This window comes from Herpailurus yagouaroundi, unplaced genomic scaffold (assembly GCF_014898765.1).
Source record: "Herpailurus yagouaroundi ecotype Mexico unplaced genomic scaffold, PumYag 100, whole genome shotgun sequence".
In the NCBI taxonomy this organism is placed as follows: Eukaryota; Metazoa; Chordata; class Mammalia; order Carnivora; family Felidae; genus Herpailurus; species Herpailurus yagouaroundi.
In genome coordinates, this window is record NW_024412391.1 from 59,346,084 (window position 1) to 59,370,737 (window position 24,654).

Sequence of the window (24,654 nt, forward strand, 5' to 3'; positions counted from 1 at the left end):
TAACATGTGCTACAAATCTATTCATGCTATGTGACTGAATAGTGTCTGTACAATGTGTAGGTGTTAAGTAAATGCCATATAAAGTAAATAGTTTATTATAAACTACCTTTTCACATGTTAATTTCTTTGAACTGTGCATAAAATTTGAAATTAATGGCTTTTTCAATTGCCAACATCTTTCTCCTAGGCACCGCTTCAGGTAGTGATACAACTTACAGTGAATCTTAGCTTACGTTTGTTGAAGTATAGAATTCAATACAGTTTAAAAATCAAAACTCTGTCTAGTGTCCTAAGGATCCCAAAGATGTTTTAGTATTTGCGAGTTATTTTAAGAGTAGCCGGAAAATGCTGAAGAAATGTTCATGAGAAGGCTTGTGCCTGGGAGCCGAGATGATATGCATGGTCAGGAGGAAGTTAGCGGGCAAAGAAAATGAGACTAATGAAAAGATTAGTGATTTAGGTATTAAACTCCTCTAGGCCTCTTCTGCTTCTTTCCTCAGCTCCTACAACTGGTCTAGTCAGTTTCCATCACTTCGCATTATGTTGAAGATCTCTGATACACTGGAATCCATGAAAAAGATTCATACACCCTAATTTTGAGCACTATAGACATATGATACACTTTCTGGATATTATATTCAACATTTGACTATGGAAGGTATCTTGTATTTTTAAGAATTAGAACCTCATAAGACTCATAGGAAGTAAATGTATTTTTAAAAACTTTTAAGTAAAACATTTTTGTCACCCTATTTAGATCGTCTTAAAATAGCATTAGTCTTCCACAAGGGCTTCAGAGATACTAAGGGAACAAAGTAGCAAAGAAGCATTATTGAATATTAGAGCCAACAACTTATTGTTTTAAGATGAATATATATTCATATATAGATGTAGGTAAGGCTGTGGAAGGGTGTGTCATGAGTGGTTACTTTTGAATGAAAACTGCTTTTTTTCTCCCTTATCAATATCTTTTTTTTTTAATTTTTTTTAACGTTTATTTATTTTTGAGACAGAGAGAGACAGAGCATGAACGGGGGAGGGGCAGAGAGAGAGAGAGGGAGACAGAATCGGAAACAGGCTCCAGTCTCTGAGCCATCAGCCCAGAGCCCGACGCGGGGCTCGAACTCACGGACCGCGAGATCGTGACCTGAGCTGAAGTAGGACGCTCAACCGACTGAGCCACCCAGGCGCCCCTCCCTTATCAATATCTTTAAACTTTGCTACAGTAAACCTGTATTGCATTTGTAGTAATTTTTTTTAAAAAAACAATAAGGGTTTTTCTTTTTTATAATTAGACAATGGGTACTATAAAGTGCAGCTGGAATCTTCAAGGGTGCTTTTTCAAGGATACATTTGCTTAATAATTTCATCCAAAAAAGTTACATCATCCAGTCTAGCCACAAATTCCAAATTAGTCATTCACCAATAAAGAAAACAAACAAAGGGAACTCAAACACAATCAGAAAAATGAAAAAGGAGATGCTGCAATTATAGCCATGAAAGACAAAGGACCGTAAGAGACTATGAATAATTTTATGCCAACAAACTGGACTTTGATGAACATTGATGTGAAAATCCTCAAAAAATATTAGCAAACTGAATTCAACAATACATTAAAAGGATCATACACCACGATGAAATGGGATTTATTCCAGGGATGCAAGGATGGTTCAACATCTGTAAATCAGTGTGATAAGCCACATTAACAAAGTGAAGGATAAAAAGTGTATGAACATCTCATTAGATGCTAAAAAAAAAAGCATTTGACCATATTCAACATTTTTTTGATAAAAAACTTTTAACAAAACAAGTATAGAGGAAATATACCTCAACATGAAAAAGGCCATATATGACAAGCCCAAAAACTTTTAACAAAACAGGTATAGAGGGACTATACCTCAACATGAAAAAGGCCATATATGACAAGCCCACAGCTAATACCATACTCAACGGCAAAAAGCTGAAATGTTTTCCTCTAAGATTAGAAATAAGACACAGATGTCCATCGTCACCACTTTTATTTAGCATAGTATTGGAAATCCTAGCCAGAACATTAAATGGCAAGAAAAAGAAGTAACAGGCATACAAATTGGAAAGGAAGAAGTAAAATGGTCACTAATTACAGATATCATGATACTATATACAGAAACCTAAAAAGTCTGGGGTGCCTGGGTGGCTCAGTTGGTTAAGCAACTGACTTCAGCTCAGGTCATGATCTCACAGCTTGTGGGTTCAAGCCCCGCATTGGGCTCTGTGCTGACAGCTCGGAGTCTGGAGCCTGCTTCAGATTCTGTGTCTCCCTCTTGCTCCTCCCCCATTCTCTCTCTCTCTCTCTCTCTCTCTCTCTCTCTCTCTCTCTCTCTTTCTTTCAAAAATAAATTAAAACATACCTAAAAAGTCTATCAAAACACTGTTGGAATAAACAAATTCAGTGAAGTTTCAGGATACAAAAATCAACACACACAAGCCTGTTGTGTTTCTTCACGCTAATAATGAACTATCAGAAAGAGAACTTAAGGAAACAATCTTAACAACTGTATCAGAAAAATAAAATACCTAGGAATAAATTTAATCAAGGAGATGAAAGAGCTGTATGCTGAAAGCCGTATAAGACGTTGACTAAAGAAATAGAGGAAAGCACAAATAAATGGAAAGATCTACCATGCTCATGTTTCGGAAGGATTAACATTGTTAATATGTTCATACTACCCAAAGCAATCTACAGACTCAATGCAGTCTCTATCAAAATTCCAATGTCATTTTTCACAGAAATACAGCAAATAATTCTAAAATTTGTATGGAACTACAAAAGACCTCAAAGAGCTAAAACAATCAAAGAAGAACAAAGCTGGATTATTCAAACAGTATGGTATTGGCATGAAAATAGACACATGACTTGATGGAACAGAATAGATTGCCTGGAAATAAACCCATGTATATATAGTCAATTCATGACAAAGGAGCCAAAATATAATAGGAAAAGGAAAATTTATAATAGGAAAATATAATCTAATAAATGATGTTGGGAGAACTGGAAAGCCACATACAAAAGAATGAAACTGGACCACTATCTTACACCACACACAAAAATTAACTCAAAATGGATTAAAGATTTGAACATAAGACTTGCAGCCATAATACTCCTACAAGAAAATATGGGTGGTGAGTTCCTTAATAAAGATCTTAGTGATGATTTTTTTGTATTTGACATGAAAAAGCAAAAGCAACAAAAGCAAAAATAAATAAGTGGGACTATATCAAACTAAAAAGCTTCTGCATTGCAAAGGAAACCATAAAAAAAAATGAAAAGGCAACTTACTGAACAGGAAAAAATATTTGCAAATTATAAACCTGATACGGGCCTAATATACAAAATATACAAAGAACTCATATAATTCAACAGTAAAAAACAATGCAATTAAAAATGGGCAGAAGGTCTGAATAGACGTTTTTTGTTTCCAGAGAACACCTACAGATAATTAATAGGTACATGAAAAGATGCTCACCATCACTAATCATCAGAAAAATGCAAATCAAAACCACAATGAGCTATCACCTTGCACCTGTTAGAAGGACTATTAGCAACAAAACAAAACAAAACAAAACTAAAAAAAACAAAAAGCAAAAACATAAGAAATAACAAGTGTCAGAATGTGGAGAAAAAGGAATCCTTGTGCACTGTTGGTGGGAATGAAAATTGGTGCAGCCACAATGGAAAGCAGTATGGAGGTTCCTCAAAAAATTAAAAATAGAACTATCAAATGATTAGCAGTTCTGCTTCTGAGTATTTTTTAAGAAAGAAAACAGCACTACTAATTTGAAGAGATATATACGCTTCCATGTTCACTGCAACAGTATGTACAGTAGCCAAGATATGGAAACAATCAAAGGGTCCACTGATAGATGGATAAAGAAATTGTGTTGTATATACACTATGGAATATTACTCAGCCATGAAAAAGAATGAAATCTTGCCATTTGCAACAACGTGGATGGATCTTGAGGGCATTGTGGTAAGTAAAATAAGAAAGATACATACTGTATGATCTCTCACAAATGTGGAATCTAAAACAAAGCAAAAGAAACCAACTTCATAGATAAAGAGAACAGATTGGTGTCAGCAAGAGGCAGGGGCTGGGAGGTGGGAGAGATGGGTGAATTGTTTTTTTTATTTTGTTTTTTAAATTAAAAATTAATATATAAGTCCTACAATAGACAGTGAGGGCCCACAAACTGATGTAAAAGGAATAATTCTGCCCTGTATCTTGAGAGATGGTGACTTCTTCCTATTTTTGTGCACTGACAATATATGTGTACATGTACAACTTGCTTTCTCTGATGGGGCCACAGAAGGGGGCAGTTCACTTAAAAAGATACATTTCTTTATCCATTCATCAGTTGATGGACATTTGGGGATAAAGAAGATGTGGTTTATATATACAATGGAATACTACTTGGCAAAGAGAAAGAATGAAATCCTGCCATTTCCAATAACCTGGATGGAACTGGAGAATGTTATGCTAAGTGAAATAAGTCAGTCAGAGAAAGCTATCATATGTTTTCACTCATATGTGGAACTTGAGAAGCTTAACAAGACTATGGGGGAAAGGGAAGGGGAAAAAAAATAACTACAAACAGGGAGGGAGGCAAACTGTAAGAGATTCTTAAATACAGAGAACATACTGAGGTTGGATGGGGGACGGATGGGGGGGAGGGAAAATGGGTGATGGGCATTGAGGAGGGCACTTGTTGGGATGAGCACTGGGTGTTGTATGTAAACAATCATAGGATCTACCCCCAAAACCAAGAACACACTGTGTACACTGTATGTTAGCTAACTTGACAATAAATTATATTTTTAAAAAAGATAAATTTCTTGATCTCGATTTTTTAAAATGCTGGCTCTGAATAGTTTTATTTGGAAGCAACTTTAATGCATAAAATCCCTTCAGTAGAGGTCTTTATCCTACTATAACCACATTTGTGCCAAATTAAATGTATTGATAATCACTGTTTGAAAATAAATGATGCAATAAATAAAATATCCTTTTTCGATTAGCTGTTAGCACAATTATACAATGCTGTGCCCCTTTTACCACATATTGAGTAGAAAATTACATCTCTGCTTTTTATATTACTAAAAAACAGTATGGTTCAGGTCTTTGTTTTCTCAAATTGTGTTATTAACATTTTGTTGACATGTAGTTCTTTTCTCCTTTATCTTAGGTGTATGTTTTATCAGCTTTGCAAGAAAAACAGATACTCCTAAGGTCTGAACTGGTATTTGAAGAGATAAGCTCACTTTTAGTTCATGCCTAATAACATTACATTATTCTTTAGAAAGAGATAGCAGACTATGTCTTATAAATTTTAATATACTCTTTCTGTCATCAAAGAATGAGTGAATTATCCTACTAATAAATTATGGGACTCCATCAAACTGGATGATGTCTGGTTACTCTATTTTTGCCAACTAAGCACACAGGAAAACATTATGCAATGGGCAGTATTTTGGTGACTTTAGGAATCTGCACAGAGTTAGCACCTCTTCACATATTGCCCAGAGAGCATTCCTTGTAATGATTTCAGAGGGAGGACCAAAAGGGAGTGGAAAGGAGATTTGATGAAATATTTGTGAAACTGGGCAATGGAACCTCTCTAAGCCCGTTTCCTCCCTGGTAAAAACAAGAGAATTCCTTCCTCGAAAGGTGGTTGTGACTATTTAAAAGGTTGGTGTAGTTATAGGAAAATAGGTTGTGGGGCACCTGGGTGGCTCTGTAGGTTGAGCGACCAAGTCTTGATTTTGGATCAGGTCAGGATCTTATGGTTTGTGGGTTCTAACCCTGAATCTGGCTCTGTGCTGACAGTGAGGAGCCTGGCTGGGAGTCTCTCTCTCCCTCTCTCTCTCTGCCACTCTCCTGCTCTTTCTCTCAAAATGAATAAATAAATTTTTTTTTAAGTTTGTAAAGCACTATGGTGGATATTATGATTGCATAAATATGAGCATTGAGCACATTAGGAAAGACCTTATTAAATTTGGTGCTGTAGCACTCACGGTAACCCTTAACTGGAGAGGTAGAGAGGGGACAGGCTGAACACTGTTGACCGTAGCATTACAAATGCCACTTCCAAAACTTCCTGGTTTTCAGTGGCATTCACACTTGTTTAAGGGTCTATTCTGCCTCTCTCATAGCAAAGGGACTCCCCTCCAGTAAAGGTGTCTGATGTTGCTGATGTCATGCACTTTAATATCAGTAAATGTGGAGGTATTCATGGAAAGGAGGAGGTTAACATTCTCTTGAAGACACTCAGGAAAGCTCCTCCAACTGGGAATTGAGATGGGCAAAGAGCTAGGATTTAAACAGCTAATGGGCATTAACTAAATACATCACATAGAAAGCTGGATGGATGGAATACAGATCAACTCTTCCTGTCTCTATATACACACCTCTGTCACATGAACACAATAGTCCCGCACCCCGAGTAAAGTAAGAGAGTTGATGATAAGAACTAGATGACTTCAGTATCCTGGGGGTAGGCAGATGTCTGGTGGCTGAAGAGATCTGTTAGGTTTTCTGTAAACAGATCCTACCTCCATCATCTTCTTTTGTGGCAACAGAGACATACAAAGGGGATTTTCCTGACCAGTGTGAGTGGGAAAGAAATGAGGCAAATTATTGAGAAACTGAGGGGCATTCATCGAAGAGCAACAAATATGATTTATAAGCCTGAAGGGACTGCCTTCAGAGGAAGATGAAAGAGACCAGTCTCCAGCATAACCACCAGCTCTAACTAACAGGGACTGGCTCATCAGCCCCAAGTACTTGGAGAGTGTAAATAGCAGGCATGGAGAGAAATTATTTAGTGTGGTCCAAGGGGACAGGAGGAAAAATGATGGAAATGAAAGTCAAAACAAAGATGATTTAGGCTGCTGAGCAAGTCTCATGCCTTAATGGAGAGATCTATTAGAGACTGTGCTGCCCTGTCCCCTGGGAAGTGTGGAAGCCCCATCACTTTTGCCATTTACAATTGGAAAAGGCACTAAAAAGTAGATCAGCATATTGGAGAGGGAAAAAACCACCACATGCCCTCGGAGGATCAGTGGGATGACCTAATAGGTCTTTTCCATCTCAAATTACTACGATGTGGCTTATGTGCTTGGGGACCTGAGTTGCTAGAATAATTTTCCATCACCTGGGCTTCTTTTCTGTTACTACAGGGCCTGAGTGAAGAAATAATAGGTAACAGAGAGCAGTTTCTGCATTCCAAATCGAAGCCCACAGTGTACTGATGCTTTAGTGTGAAGGCAGAACTGATTAGGTGGTTCCGTGTCGTGATGTCAGTGCACGTAAATACATACACATATGGATTGAGCCCCAAAACTGTGTACACCTACTGAGACGCAAGACAAAAGGAAAGGAGCTTTGCTACATTTGGATGGTAGTTGCGTAAATGAAAAGTTCAAGTAGTTTATTCCCTAAACTAGGAAAATAAATGTCCAAATAATTAAACTCTGTAAAAAAAAAAAAAAATGATTTGGCCTTCAAAAACTAGTAAGAAATATTTACTGTGTAGGAACTTGAGGACCCATGTTCTGAATGTTGTTTATGCTATATTTCTGGCCACAGCTGCGGTTATATTAGCAACTGACACATTCTGAAACTCTTGGTGGCCCAGAAGGGTAAATGTGGGCTTGAAGCAGCGGCAATCTGGGGTGACAACTGCAATGGCAAGGTATGGGCACAGGTTGGTCAGATGGAAACTGGGGTAGGCAGAGAAGGGCTGGTGTCACTGTGATTGCTAGAAGGAGTACAGCTGTGACCATAACAACCCCTCTCAGCCAGAGGATGACACAGAAGGACAAAAATGGTAAGAGGATGACAGGAGGGCGAGGCAGTGAGAAACAAAGCGAAAGAATCTTTGTGGGGGCGGGAGGGGGACCCACAGCTGTAAGTTCTTCGCAGGTGGAGTGTATCACAGTTCCTGATAAAAATATTGTATGTGGTTGGGCGTAAGTGAAACTTGGCGTTCTGGAACACTGAAGTTTGCTACAGATTCAGGGTTTGACTTACACCCGACAGATATAGGTCAACCCTCATCCTGCTGCTCTTAGCAGCTGTAGCCAATGGGAGACAGAGCTGCCCAGCACGCCAGTTTAAGCTGCTGCTAATAGATGGAAATCAACCTAACCCCATTTCCTGCCTTTCTGCTGTCCTTGCTTGTCTGTTCATGGCCAATTTAGGCAGAGGCTGAGCTACTGGCGCACCATAACTCCTGGGGGACTGCTGGGGTAGAATATGTTTCTGGCGTATTCCCTTTCCCTGCGTAAAATACAATACTCTCTCATTAGTTTAAGGGCAATCCTAAATTCATAGAGAGATTATGCTGATCTTTTGCTTAGTGTAGCTGTAGAGATGTTTAGACAGAGGGAGATCCAACACAGAGGCCTGTTTCAGAAAAGCTATGGCAAAGGTTAAATGACTTGTCCAAGGTTACTTGGAGAGGTGGTGGTAGAGGCAGGAAGAAAATTAAGGAAGTGGTCAGAGAATAAATGGGGGAAATTATCAGATTAAATATGGAAAAAGCATCATCACAGAATAAAACTGATGTAATTAATATCCTTACCTTGGGTTAAATATCTGTTGGAAATCCCAGTTCAGTAATATACATATTCTTTTATCCTAGGTGTTCAGACTCTTAAAAGTGAGTTCAGATGTTTTCTTAAACTCCTATTTTAAAAAAACGTCCAGCCTATTTTCCTCATTGAAAGTGACATTAGGGGCGCCTGGGTGGCTCAGTAGGTTGGGCGGCCGACTTCGGCTCAGGTCATGATCTCGCGGTCCGTGAGTTCGAGCCCCGAGTCGGGCTCTGTGCTGACAGCTCAGAGCCTGGAGCCTGTTTCAGATTCTGTGTCTCCCTCTCTTTGACCCTCCCCCGTTCATGCTCTGTCTCCCTGTCTCAAAAATAAATAAACGTTAAAAAAAAAAATTAAAAAAAAAAAAGAAAGTGACATTAAATCAAGCTAAGTCTGATCATGTGGCCTCAACTGTTTACTCACTAGAGCCAATAGGCAAGGGCCTGCGGAGTTGAGTTAGAGGATGAATTAGAAGGACAAGCTTTATGCTAAATGTTCAGTTGTAACTACATATCTTTCTGCAGGATTTTATTCCTTACCTTTTCCCCCCTGGATTCTAGGCCAGTTAGACTAAGTTAAAACTCCAAAAGTGGAGGATCCCATAACTCAGAATCTTTGATTCAGACAGATGGCTACTTTCTTTTCATCATTTTAAGAAAGCAAATGAATCCCTGAAACTACTTTTTCTACTAGTACTTAAGCTCCCAGAGAATTTTTCTGATCGAAAGTTAGCCATGTCCTGAAATAACAGGTTACTTCTTGTTCTTTGTGTTTAAACAAATGAAATTAGGCTTGTTAAATAATACTTGGAAAGTGTTTAAAAGAAAATAAAAATCACCCATAAATTTACCAGCCAGTGACAACCACAAGAGCATTTCTGTGTTTCTTTATATCTCCATACACATATACATTCCCAAATTTGTTGTTTTAAATGTTTTTTGTAGATTGTCATATTGCCCTCCAGAAAGGTTAAATCAATTTATAACCCATTTTTAATGACTAATATAACTTTTAAAAAGCAAGCAAACTTAAAATTTTAGAGTTGAACAATGATGCCTTGCTGCTATCTTTATTTACTTGTATCTTCCTTACTCAGGTTGACCATTTCTCTCCTATGATTGTGGCCAATATTAGTGGACATTTTCTTTGACTCAACAACAGTGTGGTTTCTGGAATGGACCCCAGTGCCAGGAATGGGTCCTGATTAAAATAAACCAAGCATGGTAATCCAATTTCTCTTGCTAGTTAGTGAATGGCTCAAAATTAGAACGTGGCATTCTTCTGACAGCAGAGTTGATTCAGCGTGGTCCTAAATTGACTCAATAAGGCTGAAGAGAAGGGCTTGGATTTCATTGCTAGAAAAGCAGCTCCATTGCTTTTCTGATAGATGTGAACAAGAAAGCATGTTGCCCCCAGGAGTTGCTAGGTACCATCTCATGATCCTGAGAGAAGCCATCCTGTCCTTCTAGTTACATGAAATAATACATTTCTCTGTTATTTAGGTCAGTATGATTTGGTGTTCTGATTTTTCCAGTAAGAAGTTGTCATAATCCTTTCTATTCCATGGCATTTTTAAATTTTGTTTTGTTTTTGTCAGTTCCTATTGTACTTTTATTTTTGGTGTGGCAAGAACTCTACTGAGGTTATAATCTTTATATCATTAACATGTCTCATTTCTCACTTATCATTTGTTCTTATTTAATGTAGGGAATATTATAATTTAAATTTATTAAATCCATCAGTGTATTTCTTTGTGTTGTATTCCATTGTTTTCACATTTATTCATTCATTCATTCATTCATTCAAGAATGTATATGTGAAAACTACAAGATGTCAGACACAATGAGAGACAATAAGACTATATAAAGGAGCCAATAAAGACAGTCTCTATCCTTATGGAGTTGTTTTTTTGTTTTTATTTTTGAGAGAGAAAGAGCATGAGCATTGGAGAGGGGCAGAAGGAGAGATAGAGAGAAAGACTGTGGGGGGGGATCCCAAGCAGGTTCCACACTTAGTGTGGAGGCTGATGCAGGCCTCAATCCCATGACCTGGGATCACAACCAGACCCAAAATTAAGAGATGGATGCTCAGCCAACTGAGCCACCAAGGCACCCCCTTATGGAATTTATATCCTAGTAGGGCATTAAAAGTAGGTTAGACATTAACTGAAAAGCCACACATACGAGTATAAACTGTTAATAGGTAGACCCTACAAAGGGAAAGACAAAATACAAGAGAACTTTAATAGAAAGATTAGATCTATTTGGGGAAGTCAGTGGAAGCTTCCCTGGGGGAAGTGGTGATTGAGCTATAAATGGTAGAGAAGTTGGGTAGTTAGGTGAGAACATTATAGGCAGTGGAAATAGCAGATGCAAAAGTCCTGCTCAGCAGCAAGCACAAAAAATATGAAGGATTGAAAGAATGTGGTAGAGCCTACGTCTTGAGAGGGGCCTGGGAGAAGATGAAGAATGGGGGTCAGAGAGTGAGGGGTGGGGGATCCTGACCATGCAGGGCCAATAAGTCCATGTTAAGTAGTTTTTCCTTCTTCCTAAAATCTGTAGGAAATCATTGAAGGTGTCATCTATGACAATCATATTCCCCTTACTTCCAACATCTAATCCAATACCAAGTCCTATGAATTTTGTCTTCTAAATATCTCTTCAGTCTGTTCACTTTAATCCATGCACTTCCCTCCATCATTACCAACACTTTCTTAGCCCGTTTTATCATCACTTCTGCCTAGACTAATGAAACAGCTACATCAGTGATCTGTTTGCACCCACCCTTGCCTCACTCCAATCCACTCCTACACAGCTATGAAACTATAGATCTGACCTTGATACGACTTGATGACATAGAAAACACTGAAAGAGGACCAGTTGTTGTTGCTGTTGTTGTTTTTAGTTTGGTGTCTGAGAGGTGAGTGTGTGCATGAGCAGTTTATGTGTTCAATTTTGGACGTGTTGAATTTGAAATACCCTTGGGATGTCCTAGAGAAGAAGCTAAATGGGAGGTGAATATTTAGGTAGGTGTCTTCTGTTCGTTCATTTAGAGCCACTCTCTACCCTTCTCTATTCTCTGTCCAAAGAGACTGAGCTGTATGGAACATATCACAATTTCATATATCCCCAGTACCTGGCTCCCAGGATCTCCGGCTTCTACATGGGTTCAGCAAATAGGAGGTACAGGCAGAAGATTGAAGGAAGAGAGTGAAAGCTGAATATTTATTCCTTATTATCTACATCCTGCATTCTCTCTACCTCTCCTGCCCCCTTTCCTCCCCCCCTTCTACCCTGTTTCCTTCAAACATTCCTTTTTTGCCACCTCCTTCTCCTGCCCTTCTTCCTCCCATTTCTTCCTCTTCTCTCTCTCCCTCCCTCCTTCCCTCTCTCCCTCCCTCCTCTCTCTCATCAGGTAATAATTTCTACCTCCTTGTTTCTTTAGGCTTAAGGCAGTAATAGCTTCCTGAGATACTGTACCACTATCCTCTGTTGCTTTCCCCCAATTTTTTATAAATTATCTTTTAACTGAAATCTCCTTAAATACCTATTTTGAGTGTGCCACCTTTTTCTTTCAGGAATCCTGACTAATAAGTAAGAAATGGTTGGACTAGAGGTAAATTTGAGTTGCCTGGGTAGAGGTTGTAATTGGAGCCATGGGTATGAGTGCAAATACCTTAGGAGACGGTAGAGAAGGAATGGGCCCTGAAGAACTCAAACATACAATGGTCTCCAGAGGAGGCTAATCCTGCAAAGGAATTGGAGAAGTAGTGGCCAAAGTGGTAGGAGAAAAATCAGGGCAATGTATGCATGGAAGCCAAAGGAAACAGAGGAAAGGGAAAGAGGGTTGGTAGTCAAGGCTATCAATTGGTCCTGCAAAGTCACTGGATTTAGTGACTGACACTGTTGTGAATGTGTTACATATTTTCTGTGTTCCCTTCTTCACAATTCTTTAAGTGTTTTACACTAACTTATCTAGAATTTATTTTAGATACATAAAAATATGGTAAAATTTATTTTAGAATACATTTTAAGATGAAAAATCAACTACCTTCCCTTAGCCATTATTCCAGCACCATTTATTAAATAGTTCGTCACTTTCTCTAACCGTTATTTCCTTCATCATACACTGTTTTTAAAAGCATGAAGAGATATTTGAGCACCTTCTACTAGATGTTTAAGAATTTCCTTTTTGCATTTGTATTGGTTCAATGGCTGTCACTTCATCATTTATTTTAGCATCCATTAGAACAAGCCTAACCCTATAATTCTTAATTTCCAGAATTCTATCAATAGAACTTTTTACTCTTCTAGATGAACTTAGAACCATTTTATTAATTTAAAAATGTCATTGAGATTTTTGTTTGGGATTTTTATTTTTTATTAATTTTTTTTAATATTTATATATTTTTGAGGGAGAGAGAGAGAAAGAGACACTACAAGTGGGGGAGGGGCAGAGAGAGAGGAAGACACAGAATCTGAAGCAGGCTCCAGCCTCTGAGCTGTCAGTGCAGAGCCGGACGTGGGGCAAACCCACGAATCGTGAGATCATGACCTGAGCCAAAGTCGGACGCTTAACTGACAGAGCCACCCAGGCGACCCTGTTTGGGATTTTTTTAATTTATTTTCTTATTGACTTATAATTGACCTATAATGTTATTAGTTTCAGGTATACAACATAATGATTCCAGATTGTTACATACCATGAAATGACCATCACAATAAATCTAAGTAACTTCTGTCACCATAATCTAGTTACAAAAAAATGTGTGTGTGTGTGTGTGTGTGTGTGTGTGTGTGTGATAAGAACTGTTGGGGATTGCTTTAATCCTATAAACATCAGTTGGGAAAAATTTAAATCTTTTAGTCTTATAGCCAGAAACTTGATAGATAGATAAATCCATTCATCTTCAAATCTAATTTTTTAACTCTAAGACAAGTATAGTCATTGTCTTTAAATAACGTGTATTTTGTGAAAGTCATTTCCAAATACTGTATTAAATATTTACATTCTTCTTTCTGATGTTTCTTAGATATGCTTTGTTATTCTTTCTCTGACTTTTAAAAAAAATGTTTTTTGGTATGAGAATAACATGTACTTCTGGTAGAAAATATAAGAGAAATCAAGGAAAAAAAAAAAAAAAAACCCTCCTACACAATCCTAACAGCCAACACCCAGATCCCAACACTAATAACTTTTTGGTGCACTGACTAAACAGTCCTTATATTTTTATGCATGAGTATTTTTATGTTTCTTATTCAAATGAAATACTATGTTGTTTAGTAACTTCTTTCACCTGCTACACAAAGAACATCTTCTTTTATTAGTATGTGCACTTCTAACTTATTCTTCATTGCTTCATTCTTTTCTGTTATATAGATGTACCTTAATTTAATTTATTTAACCAGACTCTGATTGGGGATCTTTGCTGTTTCAAACTTTCCAGCGTGAAATCATGCTGTAATACACCTCTTTTACCTCCTCAATTCCACAGAGCCTTGAAATTTTATTTTTATTAAATATTGAATATATGCAAAGGAGATTTGTCAAATACACGTTTAAGGATAAAAAAGTAACAATACCATGATCACTTACTTGTATGCGCCCTGTTCTGTTTAAGACCTAGAACATTTAGGCCCCTATGTGTCCCTCTCCAACCCCATCCTTCCTCGTCATTCCCTTTATTTTTATTTCTGTTTTATACATGTACATATGTAAATGAACATATAATATGCAATTTTGTATGTTTTTCTTTAACTTTCATAAAATTGGAATTTTACTGTATGGATATTTGTGAGTTGCTTTTTCAACTCAATAACATGTTCCTGAGATTCACTCATGTTGTTGCAAATAACTACAATTTTATTCATTTTTTATTGCTGCATAGTATTCAATTTATGAACATATCATAATTTTTAATCCATCCTACTGTTCGTGCCTAGTTTGATTATTTCCAGTTTTTGCTGTTTCAAGTATGCTGCTATGAATATCCTGGTACCTATCTCCCAGTGCTACTGAAGGAGGACCATTTTAAACTAAATTCTCAGCCTGAAGTTTTTCCAGACCACCCAGGTAGTGCAACTCAGACATCAAAACTCACAATAAAAGCTAGCTTTTAGTAATGAACGTTTAGGTAAGATTTTACTTCCCCTTTACCCAGGGCAAAATTTTAGGATGAGCAAATGTCCTTGTTGTTTGGAATGGGGGCAATTTTATTTCTAGTGTACCCTTTTGAGCTTTATGTAGGATGTCTGTCTTTGAGATTGCCTTCTTTTGGCTGGACATGGACTTTGTCACCCATCATCCATATCTTGCAAGGCTGTGAACACTGGAACTCAAGAACCCCTGATCTGTCAAAAGTCCTTAATGCAAAAGCAAGCATCAGTGCCTGAATCATCTTACTAGGGCCTTGCTTTGAATTCATGTTGGCCGTATCTTGTTACTGTCATTAATGCATTTAAAAATATATTTCTACATTTTATTCATTATTGTTTTTATCTATTGTCAATAGGAAGGTTGTTAAGGACATCTAGTTTGCCAGTAGCCTTCCATCCACTCCACTTCAGCTATATTCTTACATACCCTAGATCTTTTTCACTTCTAATATCTGTTTCACTTCCTCAATCTCAGTTTCAAATATCTTCTCTATGGCCATCATCTCTGGTCTTTGAGTGCCTCTAATTTATCCATCCCACATGAACAATTATTCAACCCCATTAGAAATCCAATCCATTCACCACCAAATGTTTGCTGTCCATTTTCTTGGGTTCATCCTCGTTCAGATTAGAATCTATGCAGGGTCCCTGTGTTGCAAAATACAGTGTAAATGGTGTCCTCCAGAGTTGTGCCATGTCATGGTCCCTCATCATAATTACTCCCTTATACACACTGTCCATGTCCTTGTTTTTTTCCCCTTCTAACGTCTGATATGGCAACAGTTATTGATTAAACCAACATCTGTGTTCCTACTCTGTACCTAGTTCTGGAGGAAAACAAGTAACTATGCCAAGTGGTTTCCTTCCAAATTTATGTGGCTTCAGTGTGCTTAGCAATTCTACTGTATTTCTCTAGTCAGCTCACTCTATCACCCTTCAAAGCAACTTCTCTGCAGACCCTAGGCTTCTCTGACCCCACCTCCTTCTCTGTCGATGGCTTCCCTTCTTATTTCATTGAAGTAATGGAATCTAACACCCCAGAGAGCCTCCTCATCCATCTACTGCCAAACCCACCAAACTTCCTACACTTGTAACATATTCTCAGCTTTCCCTCTTGTGACTGGATGAACTATCCATGTTCATATCTAAGGCCACCTGTGCACATGTGCAAGGGATTCTGCCCCTTCTTCTGCCCTGTGCCCAACACTATCAATGATTCCCTGTCATTCTGCTTTTCTTCCTGCTCTGAGAATGGGCCCATGCTGTCAGGTTTCTTTGTTATGTTTTGTTTTTTTTTTTTTTCTTAACACAAAACAGGAGCCTTCCTCTTCTGAGAAGATGAAGTTGATATACTCTTCCTTATTCCTCCATCTAAGTAAAACTAAAACCCTTGGACATTATGTGTATGTGTAAGAAAAATACTGAAAGTTAACGAGAGGAAAACAGGCCAGCTGAGCTCTCTGGGACACAGTGGTTAGTCCCCTATGTTTGCTTGCCTACCTCACACATCCCAGACTTAGGGCTGAAGAAGCTGGCAGCCCACAAACACCAGCAGGCATATGGAAAAAGCCCCAACAAAAGCCTGTTCTGTTTAGCTGAAAAACCAGGAAAAGTGTCAGCCTAGCAAAATAGGAAACTTTTAAATTATCAGAAGTGCTCTACCCCAGCCGAAACCCACAGAAAAAACTGTGGCCCCAATCCTACTCATGCCAGTAAAGTCCTAGTGGGAAACCTAGACTTTAGTCCTCAACAAGGCTGTACCAAGGCACCTCAACATCTGCCAAGGGGGCATCAGAGAAGAATAAATAGAGAGCTGGGATTTCATCCCCACACTTACCCCTCTCTCTCTCCCCCCCAGGGCCAGCAGGGACCACATGGTGGGCCTGGACTTCCATCCCTACCTGGCATTAGCAAAGCCTTCTTTCCCTCCCTCACAGGGTGCCGTCAGAGAAGACCTCATAGAACATCAGGGCTTTCACCACCACCCAGCAATAATGGGGCACTTCTGCCCCTTCTTGCCACAAAGGTGTGAGAGGAGGCCCTCTGGGGAGCCAGAACTCCCACTCCTGCTCAGCAGTATTGAGGACCTGTAAGAGAGCATTGGCCTTGCCTATCTACATCACTGCTGTAATACCAGTGCCTGAAAGCCCATATCCTAGCATATGATAGGAGCTGGTCACATGATCATGCTCACATCGCTAATCCCTTCTGTGTTTTGATTTCTTCCTCTGTGAAGTGAGAAAGAAAATAATAGTATCTACCTATATGTTGTTGTGTGAATTAAATGAGTTGATACATGGAACACTCCTAGAACAGTGCCTCACACGTGAAGCCCCAGTCATTGCTTCTAACGCTGGTGCCATTATCCATTCCTTACAGATGTGTATGCCTCTTAAATAGAGCTTTTTAGCCTTATGCCATGAGTTTTTATTTGTGGTATTTTCATTACTCTTATTTTCTAAATATTCTATAATTGCAATCACATTTCCCCTTTTATGCCCAAGAGATCTATAGAAGAGTATTTTTCAATTTCCAAGTGGGTGGGAAATTTTTGCTTAAATGTTTGGTCCTAATTTGTAGTTTTATTGTTCTGTGGTCAGAGAATATGTCTGTGCTCATGGCACTCTAAGAGATTTATTGGTGTTTTCTTTACAGTCTAGCACATGACCTATTTTTAAAAAATAATTTCTTCAATTAAAACAATTTCTCCCCTTTTCCTCATTCTGAAGGCTTTTACACCAGGGATACATCCTATAAACAGACTTTCCAACATACCTAACTAGACATTTAAGTGAAATAAAAGCTTCAATCATGTTGAGTTAAAATGCTTTATTCCTGTGCAATTTGCAGTAAGCACAGATTGCAAAGTTCCCCAGAGGGAGAGAAATGGGAGCGGGCACATTCAGCCTTCAGGTGTGATTTGTTAGTTGTTCTTCTGCAGCTTCTTTCCTCCCTTCAGTTTTCTTCTGGTAAAGAATGCCTTTAATTCTAATTGTAGCAGATTGTAATTTCCGGAAGGGACCACAGCAATGTCTCTGGTCCTACATGCTGTTCCAGGACTTTGCCACTTCCCATCAAGAGGTGAAGTCTATTTGCGTGACTTGCAAGCTGAGTCATCAATGGTAATATGGCCTCTACCTGGTTCTCTCTGTCTCAAGATGTCCATCTTTGGAAGCCAGTCACTGTGTCGTGAGGAGGCTCAGGCTATATGGAGAGGTTGCTTTTGGTGTTCTGGCCCACAGCCCCAGTTGAGGACCCAGGGATAGCCACCATTGATCAGCAGACATGTGAGTGAGTGAGTCTCCAGATGATTGTGGTCCCAAGCCATCCCCACGGTGCCCTGTCTGAATCTGTGATCCACAGACTCAGTGAGCATCACAGACGGTTGTTTTACATCATTGAGTTACAGGACAATTTGTTACCAGCTATAGTAACCAGATCACTAAGGATAGAATGACTTCAATTAATCAGAAAATCCCATCTAGAAGAAGGGTGTTATAATGAGAAAAACCTAGACCTAGACCTAGGACCTAGACCTAGGAGACCTGAGTTGTAGGCTGCATTAGCTCATAACTGGCCTTAGGTCCTTGAACAAATTATGTAACCTTTCTGGGTCTTTATATCTGTCAAAAAGGCATTTGGACCTTGTAGGCCTCTTCAAGTTCTACAATTAATTGTCTTTATAGAAAATTTAGTATTATAAAAGATTTTGTGGTAGAGTCTGTCCTTTTTCTTGAGAAACTGCATTTCTATATTTGACCAATGATATTCTTGATTTCACAGTTAACTCTCATTGGGCAGTCTTATTTTCCACATTTCCAAACTATTGGAAATACGTTTCAAAGTACTGACAGTAGAGAATAGGCTAATTTTTTTCTCCATCCAATTTAGCATAAAATAAGTTATAAAGCTGGGTAGGCATTTGGTGAAGAATAGAAGGCTCCCCAATCCCAATTCACAGTAGTATATGAAGCGCTGCTTTGATTCTTAACCTTTATCTTGTTCAGTGATCTCTGGGTGTTCTTTGTTAGTTCCCAGGTGACATGCTGCCGGAATAAGCTTACTGAGATGTTACTGTTTCTGTCTAGATTCAGCATATTGAGAATTTTAAATCTGCCTTACAAAGCTAAATCTGCCATGGGATATATAAGGCCAGTTTCTCATCAGTTGTAACCCTCTGGAAGTCGCACTGTTGGGAGGAGTCCTCTATTATTCTGCATACATTCCAGAAGAAGCTAAAGCAAGTGTTTAATGTGTGCTTTTCCAACACACAATACTCTATGATCCCTAGAGTGTGATGACTTGGGACAGCTGCCTTGAGTCAATATTCAGGGGACCCAGCCATGCTGGCAGCTTGTCCGTGACTCAGGGAGCACCAGCTGGGGCCCCATAACATGCTTGCAACACCCTCACAGAGAGACACTCTTAACTTTCCTCCCTTTCCTGGGCTCACCAGAATCACTATTCCCTTTGTATCCTAATGCTCCCACACACTAAACAAAGTGAGCGGGTTACTCAGATATAAACTGTATGTTTCCTGAGAAGCAGTTATTTCCTACATCTGTTTGTGACAGTTGTCTTTTGTTATCATAATGATGCAATTTCATTAAATAGTACCTAAAGAGGTAAAATATGAAGACAAAGAAGAGAGCTGTTTCTATGAAAACAAGCTGAAAACTTCATAAAGTGTGAATGATACGTAAAGCTGTGAAAAACTGTGGGGAAGAATCTAGAAGGATTCTAATCTCAGATCGCTTCTCATTTATCTGTAAGTTTTCGCTATCCTTTAAAGACATCCCTACTTTAAATCTCAGTTAATAGGCGATAAGTGTCCTTTATTCAAGAACGATGTCCTGGGCTCAAAAAAAAAAAAAAAAAAGGCTTTCTCCCTGTGTCTAAAGGTTGGCCCATTGATACATACTTATTCTCAGTTAAACAAAATGTTTGTAGAAAATAACTATTTTTTGGGGGGGCGCCTGGGTGGCGCAGTCGGTTAAGCGTCCGACTTCAGCCAGGTCACGATCTCGCGGTCCGTGAGTTCGAGCCCCGCGTCGGGCTCTGGGCTGATGGCTCGGAGCCTGGAGCCTGTTTCCGATTCTGTGTCTCCCTCTCTCTCTGCCCCTCCCCCGTTCATGCTCTGTCTCTCTCTGTCCCAAAAATAAATAAAAAAAACGTTGAAAAAAAAATTAAAAAAAAAAAAAAGAAAATAACTATTTTTTGATTTGTTGCTTTAACCTACTTTTAACAGTCCAACTCCTCGTCCTGCTCCTAAGGGATAAGTTGGCTTGGACTTCACGTAAATTCAGCTCATCTTTCCTTCTGTCTCATCACAGGAAATAAAGAACTGTCAAGACTGCCCTGCTGCCACATTACAAAGTGCCACTTTGTGATTTTATTTTCACATCAAGGATACTCTTCAGCTTTAACCCAGATCTCCCCAACCCATCTACCCTCACTTCCCAGATTAATTCTAGAGGAATGTAATTCTTTGCAGCCTCTGGAAAGCTCACTGGGATGGTTCCACCAAAGATCATTTACTTAAGGAATCCTCTGCTAACTACCTGAATCTACAAAAGGGCCTCTACCCCTTATCCCAGGCAACTCTTTTGTACAACACCAATATTTATTGGTTCAACCAACCTTCCTTGCTTCAACCATTATTTATGGATTGCCTACCTTGTGTCAGGCTCAGCACCCGGTACTAGGTATGTAGTAGTAAATTAAAATATGTGTATATGGTCAATAACAAATGTGTATTAGCAGAGGAGCAAAAGCTAAGTCTCTTGTTTTTTTTGTTGTTGTTGATAAATTGTTAAACTGACCAGGAAGAATTTACAATTCTATACATTATTCAGTTCTATAGTGCTTTTGACTTGGGAATTTGTTGGCATGTGTATTTATGTATGTATTTATACATGTATGTAGTTATTTGGGTTCATGAAGAAATGAAATGGGCTAAAGCATGTCATACTTAATCTAGGGGCTGACAAACTTTTTCTATAAGGGGTCAGAGAGTAAATATTTTGGGTTTTGTGGGCCATAGGGCCTCTGTTACAGCTACTAAACTAAGATGTCATAGCAGAAAAATAGTCATAGGCAATATAAATGAATAGTAGTGGTTGTGTCCCAACACAATTTTATTTGCAAACAGGCAGGAGCCCTAGTTTGCTGACCCCTGGAATATATCAAAATGTATTACTGGCTCCCCTACTGGCAATTAAACTTGCTCAAGGTTTTCTTATAAATAAATAAATACATAAATACATAAATAAATACATACATAATACATACATACATACATACATACATACATACATACATAAATAAATAAATAAAATCAAAGAAGCCCCATATCACTGTAAGAAGTTGTCCTCCCCACATCCGGTTTCCCACCCCTCATCTACCTTCAGTACTAGGTAATACGACCTCTGCACTCACCACCCACCGAAATTGTCCTTATCAAGGTCACCAACGGTCTCCATGTTGCTAAATCCAGTAGACACTCTAGTCTTGTCTTAATCTCTCCACAGCTTTCAACACAACTAACCACTCCCTCCTCCTGGAAACACTCTCAGCTCCTGAAACCTCACACAATTGTTTTTTTTCCCCCTACAGCAGCAGCTGCTGCTCAGGAATCAGTCTTCTCTCCTCTTCACAAACTCTACCTGCTGGAGCTGCTCAGGGCTCCATCCAGGCTTCTGTTGCTTCTCTCACTAATCTTTCCCTGGGGACCTCATCCGTTCTGTAGCTTTAGATGACGTCTTGATGCTGAGAACTCCCAAACTTGTTTCTTCAGCCCAGATCTTTCCCCAGTTCCTTCCTCACATATCCAATTGCCCACTTGACATTTCAAGTCACCCAGGTGTCTTAAATGTAAAGTGCTGAATAAATACAATTGAAAAAATAAATGAGTTTACCTGGTTGCCCAAGCAGAAACCAAAGCCTAATCCCTAACTCCTCCCTTTTGCTCACTGCTCACTTCATGCATTACCCAAATATAAGCCTTCTCTTTCCTAACCGTCTCCTGAAACTTTCCCTGCCTCCCTATACCTAATTCTTAGGCTGCTACAACTAAATCTGTTGCTAAAATATTGAAATACTTCCATACTGGCTGTAAAGGGAGGCAGGCCTGCGGGGTCCACCCTGCAGTCGGGCTGGCCCCACCTCTGACATCCGCCTGCCCATCCAGCTGGGGCCCCAAAGAGATAGGCCTGCAGACCCTGCTTACTGCTGAGGTCATCACCCATTCTGATGAGCCCATGTTCATGCCAAACTGATCGTTAGATATTTTAATGTTATCCCTGCCTAATACCACTGTTACTAAGATATTCTAGCAGTAGGAAATGATCTCTCACCCAGATTACTGGAAAAGCCACCTGACCGATCTCCCTACCCCTTTATCTCACTCATCTCCAGATTCTGTGCAGGAGCCAGGAGATTTGTCTAAAATGCAAGTTGATTGCATCACCTTCCCACTGAAAATCTTTCAACGTGGTTAACTGTCCAGATAACACCCCAACCCCCTCCAGATCTGACCCCCTTCTCATTCTTCAAATCTCACCTCCTCAGAGACGGTGCTTCAGTTCCACATCAAGTTGGTTCTTCCCATTATGTTCTCGTGGTACTCTTTGCTTCATTATATTGATCATAATAGGACATTCTTCATTTCATTCTTTTTTAATCGGTTTCTTCCACCAAACTATATGCTTCCTGAAGGCATATGCCATGACTGTCTCATACACTGATCTCTTGCCCCTGAATATCTGTGAAGTGAATAAATCTGACCCTGAATCCCTTCGGCTTCATCCTTCACCACTTTCTCTCTTGTAATCCATGGTTTAGCTGTATTCAATCCACAAATATTCAATAAATATTTGGTAATGAACTGTTCTCAGTTCCTTGAACATTCTTCATAAACAGCTCCTTTCTGCCTGGATACTTCTGTCTGCATCCCTGTGTCCTTTAACCTGGTGAACTCCTTCCAGGTATTAACACTGTTATTACACCCTCCAGGCTGCCCTGCTATTAATTCCTCTGAGACTGAACTCGTGATACTATAATTTGAAAGTCTGTTTCCTTTTTTGATTTCCAGCAGATGGTAAGCCCTACAAAGGCAAAGACTGTGTTGTCATTTTTTCATAGTTGTATTCAAAGCACTGTGCTCAATGCCTGGCACTCAGTAGCTCATAGTTAGCAGACCAATTCAGTCCTTAAAAAGCACGCACCCCGAAGTCTTGAGAGGGAGTCAGTGAATTTATATCCACTTGGGTGGCAATATTCTATTTATAAGTGGGCTAGCTTCTCCAAAAGATGGGTTTATTTTTGTTGTTGTCTTTTTCCCCTAAGAATAAATTTTCCCTTAGTACTGTATGTCTGTGATGTGAAGTGACTTCACCTGCAACTAACTGTCTGGCTTCATGGACAGAAATTGGTTCATAGTGGGAAGTGCAAAATGTATATTACTAAAAAAGATCTACAGTGAGATTAGATTGTAATGTCCTAAGAGGACATAAGAGGATAGCAGTTTCTCTTCCTTGAAGTGTGTGTGTGTGTGTTTTAATATGTTCCTCCTGAATTCATGCAACTCAATTGAAAACCTCTTTTCTCTACTCGTTAATGGTGGTTTTATGGTTTCATTCTGCTGGGCACATAAATATGTTATAATATAAATAAGCCAATGGCGTAATGAATCATTGTGCTCTTATTGTAAGTTTTTACTACAAATCTTTGGGGAAAAAAAGCTATTCATGTTCTGCATTTTTAAATTATGCTAATGTGATTAGTCATTATGATCCTACTTACTTTTCATGATAGATGCAAGATATTTAAGCCTCCCGTAGTACTGAGGGACCTGATTAGTGCTCAAGACCCAATCAAGAAGGTGTTGATGAAGTTCTTATAGCACATTAAAAAGTTATGTATGACAGAGGAGTTGATTGTTGCTTATATAAGATTGTATAAACTAACATAATATGTATAAATTGTATTAATGTACATTTTTATTCTTCCATGAAAATTTTAGCTCCTACCATAATCTTTGAACATATTTTGCCAAGATATGTGCAGGCCACTGCTTTTGCAATCAAAGTGTAAAAATGACAGAGTAAGCTGCTATTAGTGTTTTAAATATGAAAATTCACACGTAGCCACATCAGTAAACAGGTGTTTTCAAAACCCAGACTTCAACATAGTTCATCCATTCTTGCATTTTGATACTGTAATCAAGCAAAATGAACAACAGAGGAGATACATTTTGGTTGATTATTATCCTGGCAAATCGGATTGTTCCTGTCCTTGTGTTACACAGATACCAAGCTCTGAGGGAGAAGTACAGAGCAGGGAGAAAAATATGGGTATTGTGTCTTGACAGTGAAAGGATGGTCTTAGAATTTTCAATGAGTCCAATATATTGAAGACTTCTTTAACAATCTCAGAAATAAAAGTCATTAGAAATAGATGCAGTATACACTCCACTAAAGTATATACTTCATATTCAGTTTTTAAAGAAACTTTTTTAGAGCTAGAACCCCTTTTCAAAAGAAATCTTATGAAGAGTCACATATTTATAAAATATATGAAATAATATTTTTAGTAAACATTTCATTGGTTTAAATTCATTGAAAAACAAGGCTGTTTTAACGAATACCAAGAATTAAAACTAGGGGTTTAGGGGCACCTGGGTGGCTCAGTCAGTTGAGCCTCTGACTCTTGATATCAGCTTAGGTCATGATTTCATGGTTCGTGGGATCGAACCCTGTGTCAGGCTCTGCACTGACAGCGTGGAGCCTGCTTGGGATTCCCTCTCCTCCTCTTCCTCCTCTTCCTCCTCTTCCTCCTCTTCCTCCTCTTCCTCCTCTTCCTCCTC

At 38.9% G+C, this 24,654-nt stretch overlaps 1 protein-coding gene across 1 annotated transcript in view; it reads right to left on the bottom strand.

Annotated features, from left to right (window-relative positions):
• Window positions 1-21,271, bottom strand: part of GLCCI1 (glucocorticoid induced 1) — a 151,556-nt gene extending 130,285 nt beyond the window's left edge. Inside the window, exon 1 of the mRNA XM_040471591.1 lies at window positions 21,235-21,271. Coding sequence (XP_040327525.1) covers window positions 21,235-21,271 — 37 coding nt within the window. The remainder of the gene's footprint in view (window positions 1-21,234) is intronic.
• Between the last annotated feature and the right edge of the window lie 3,383 nt (window positions 21,272-24,654).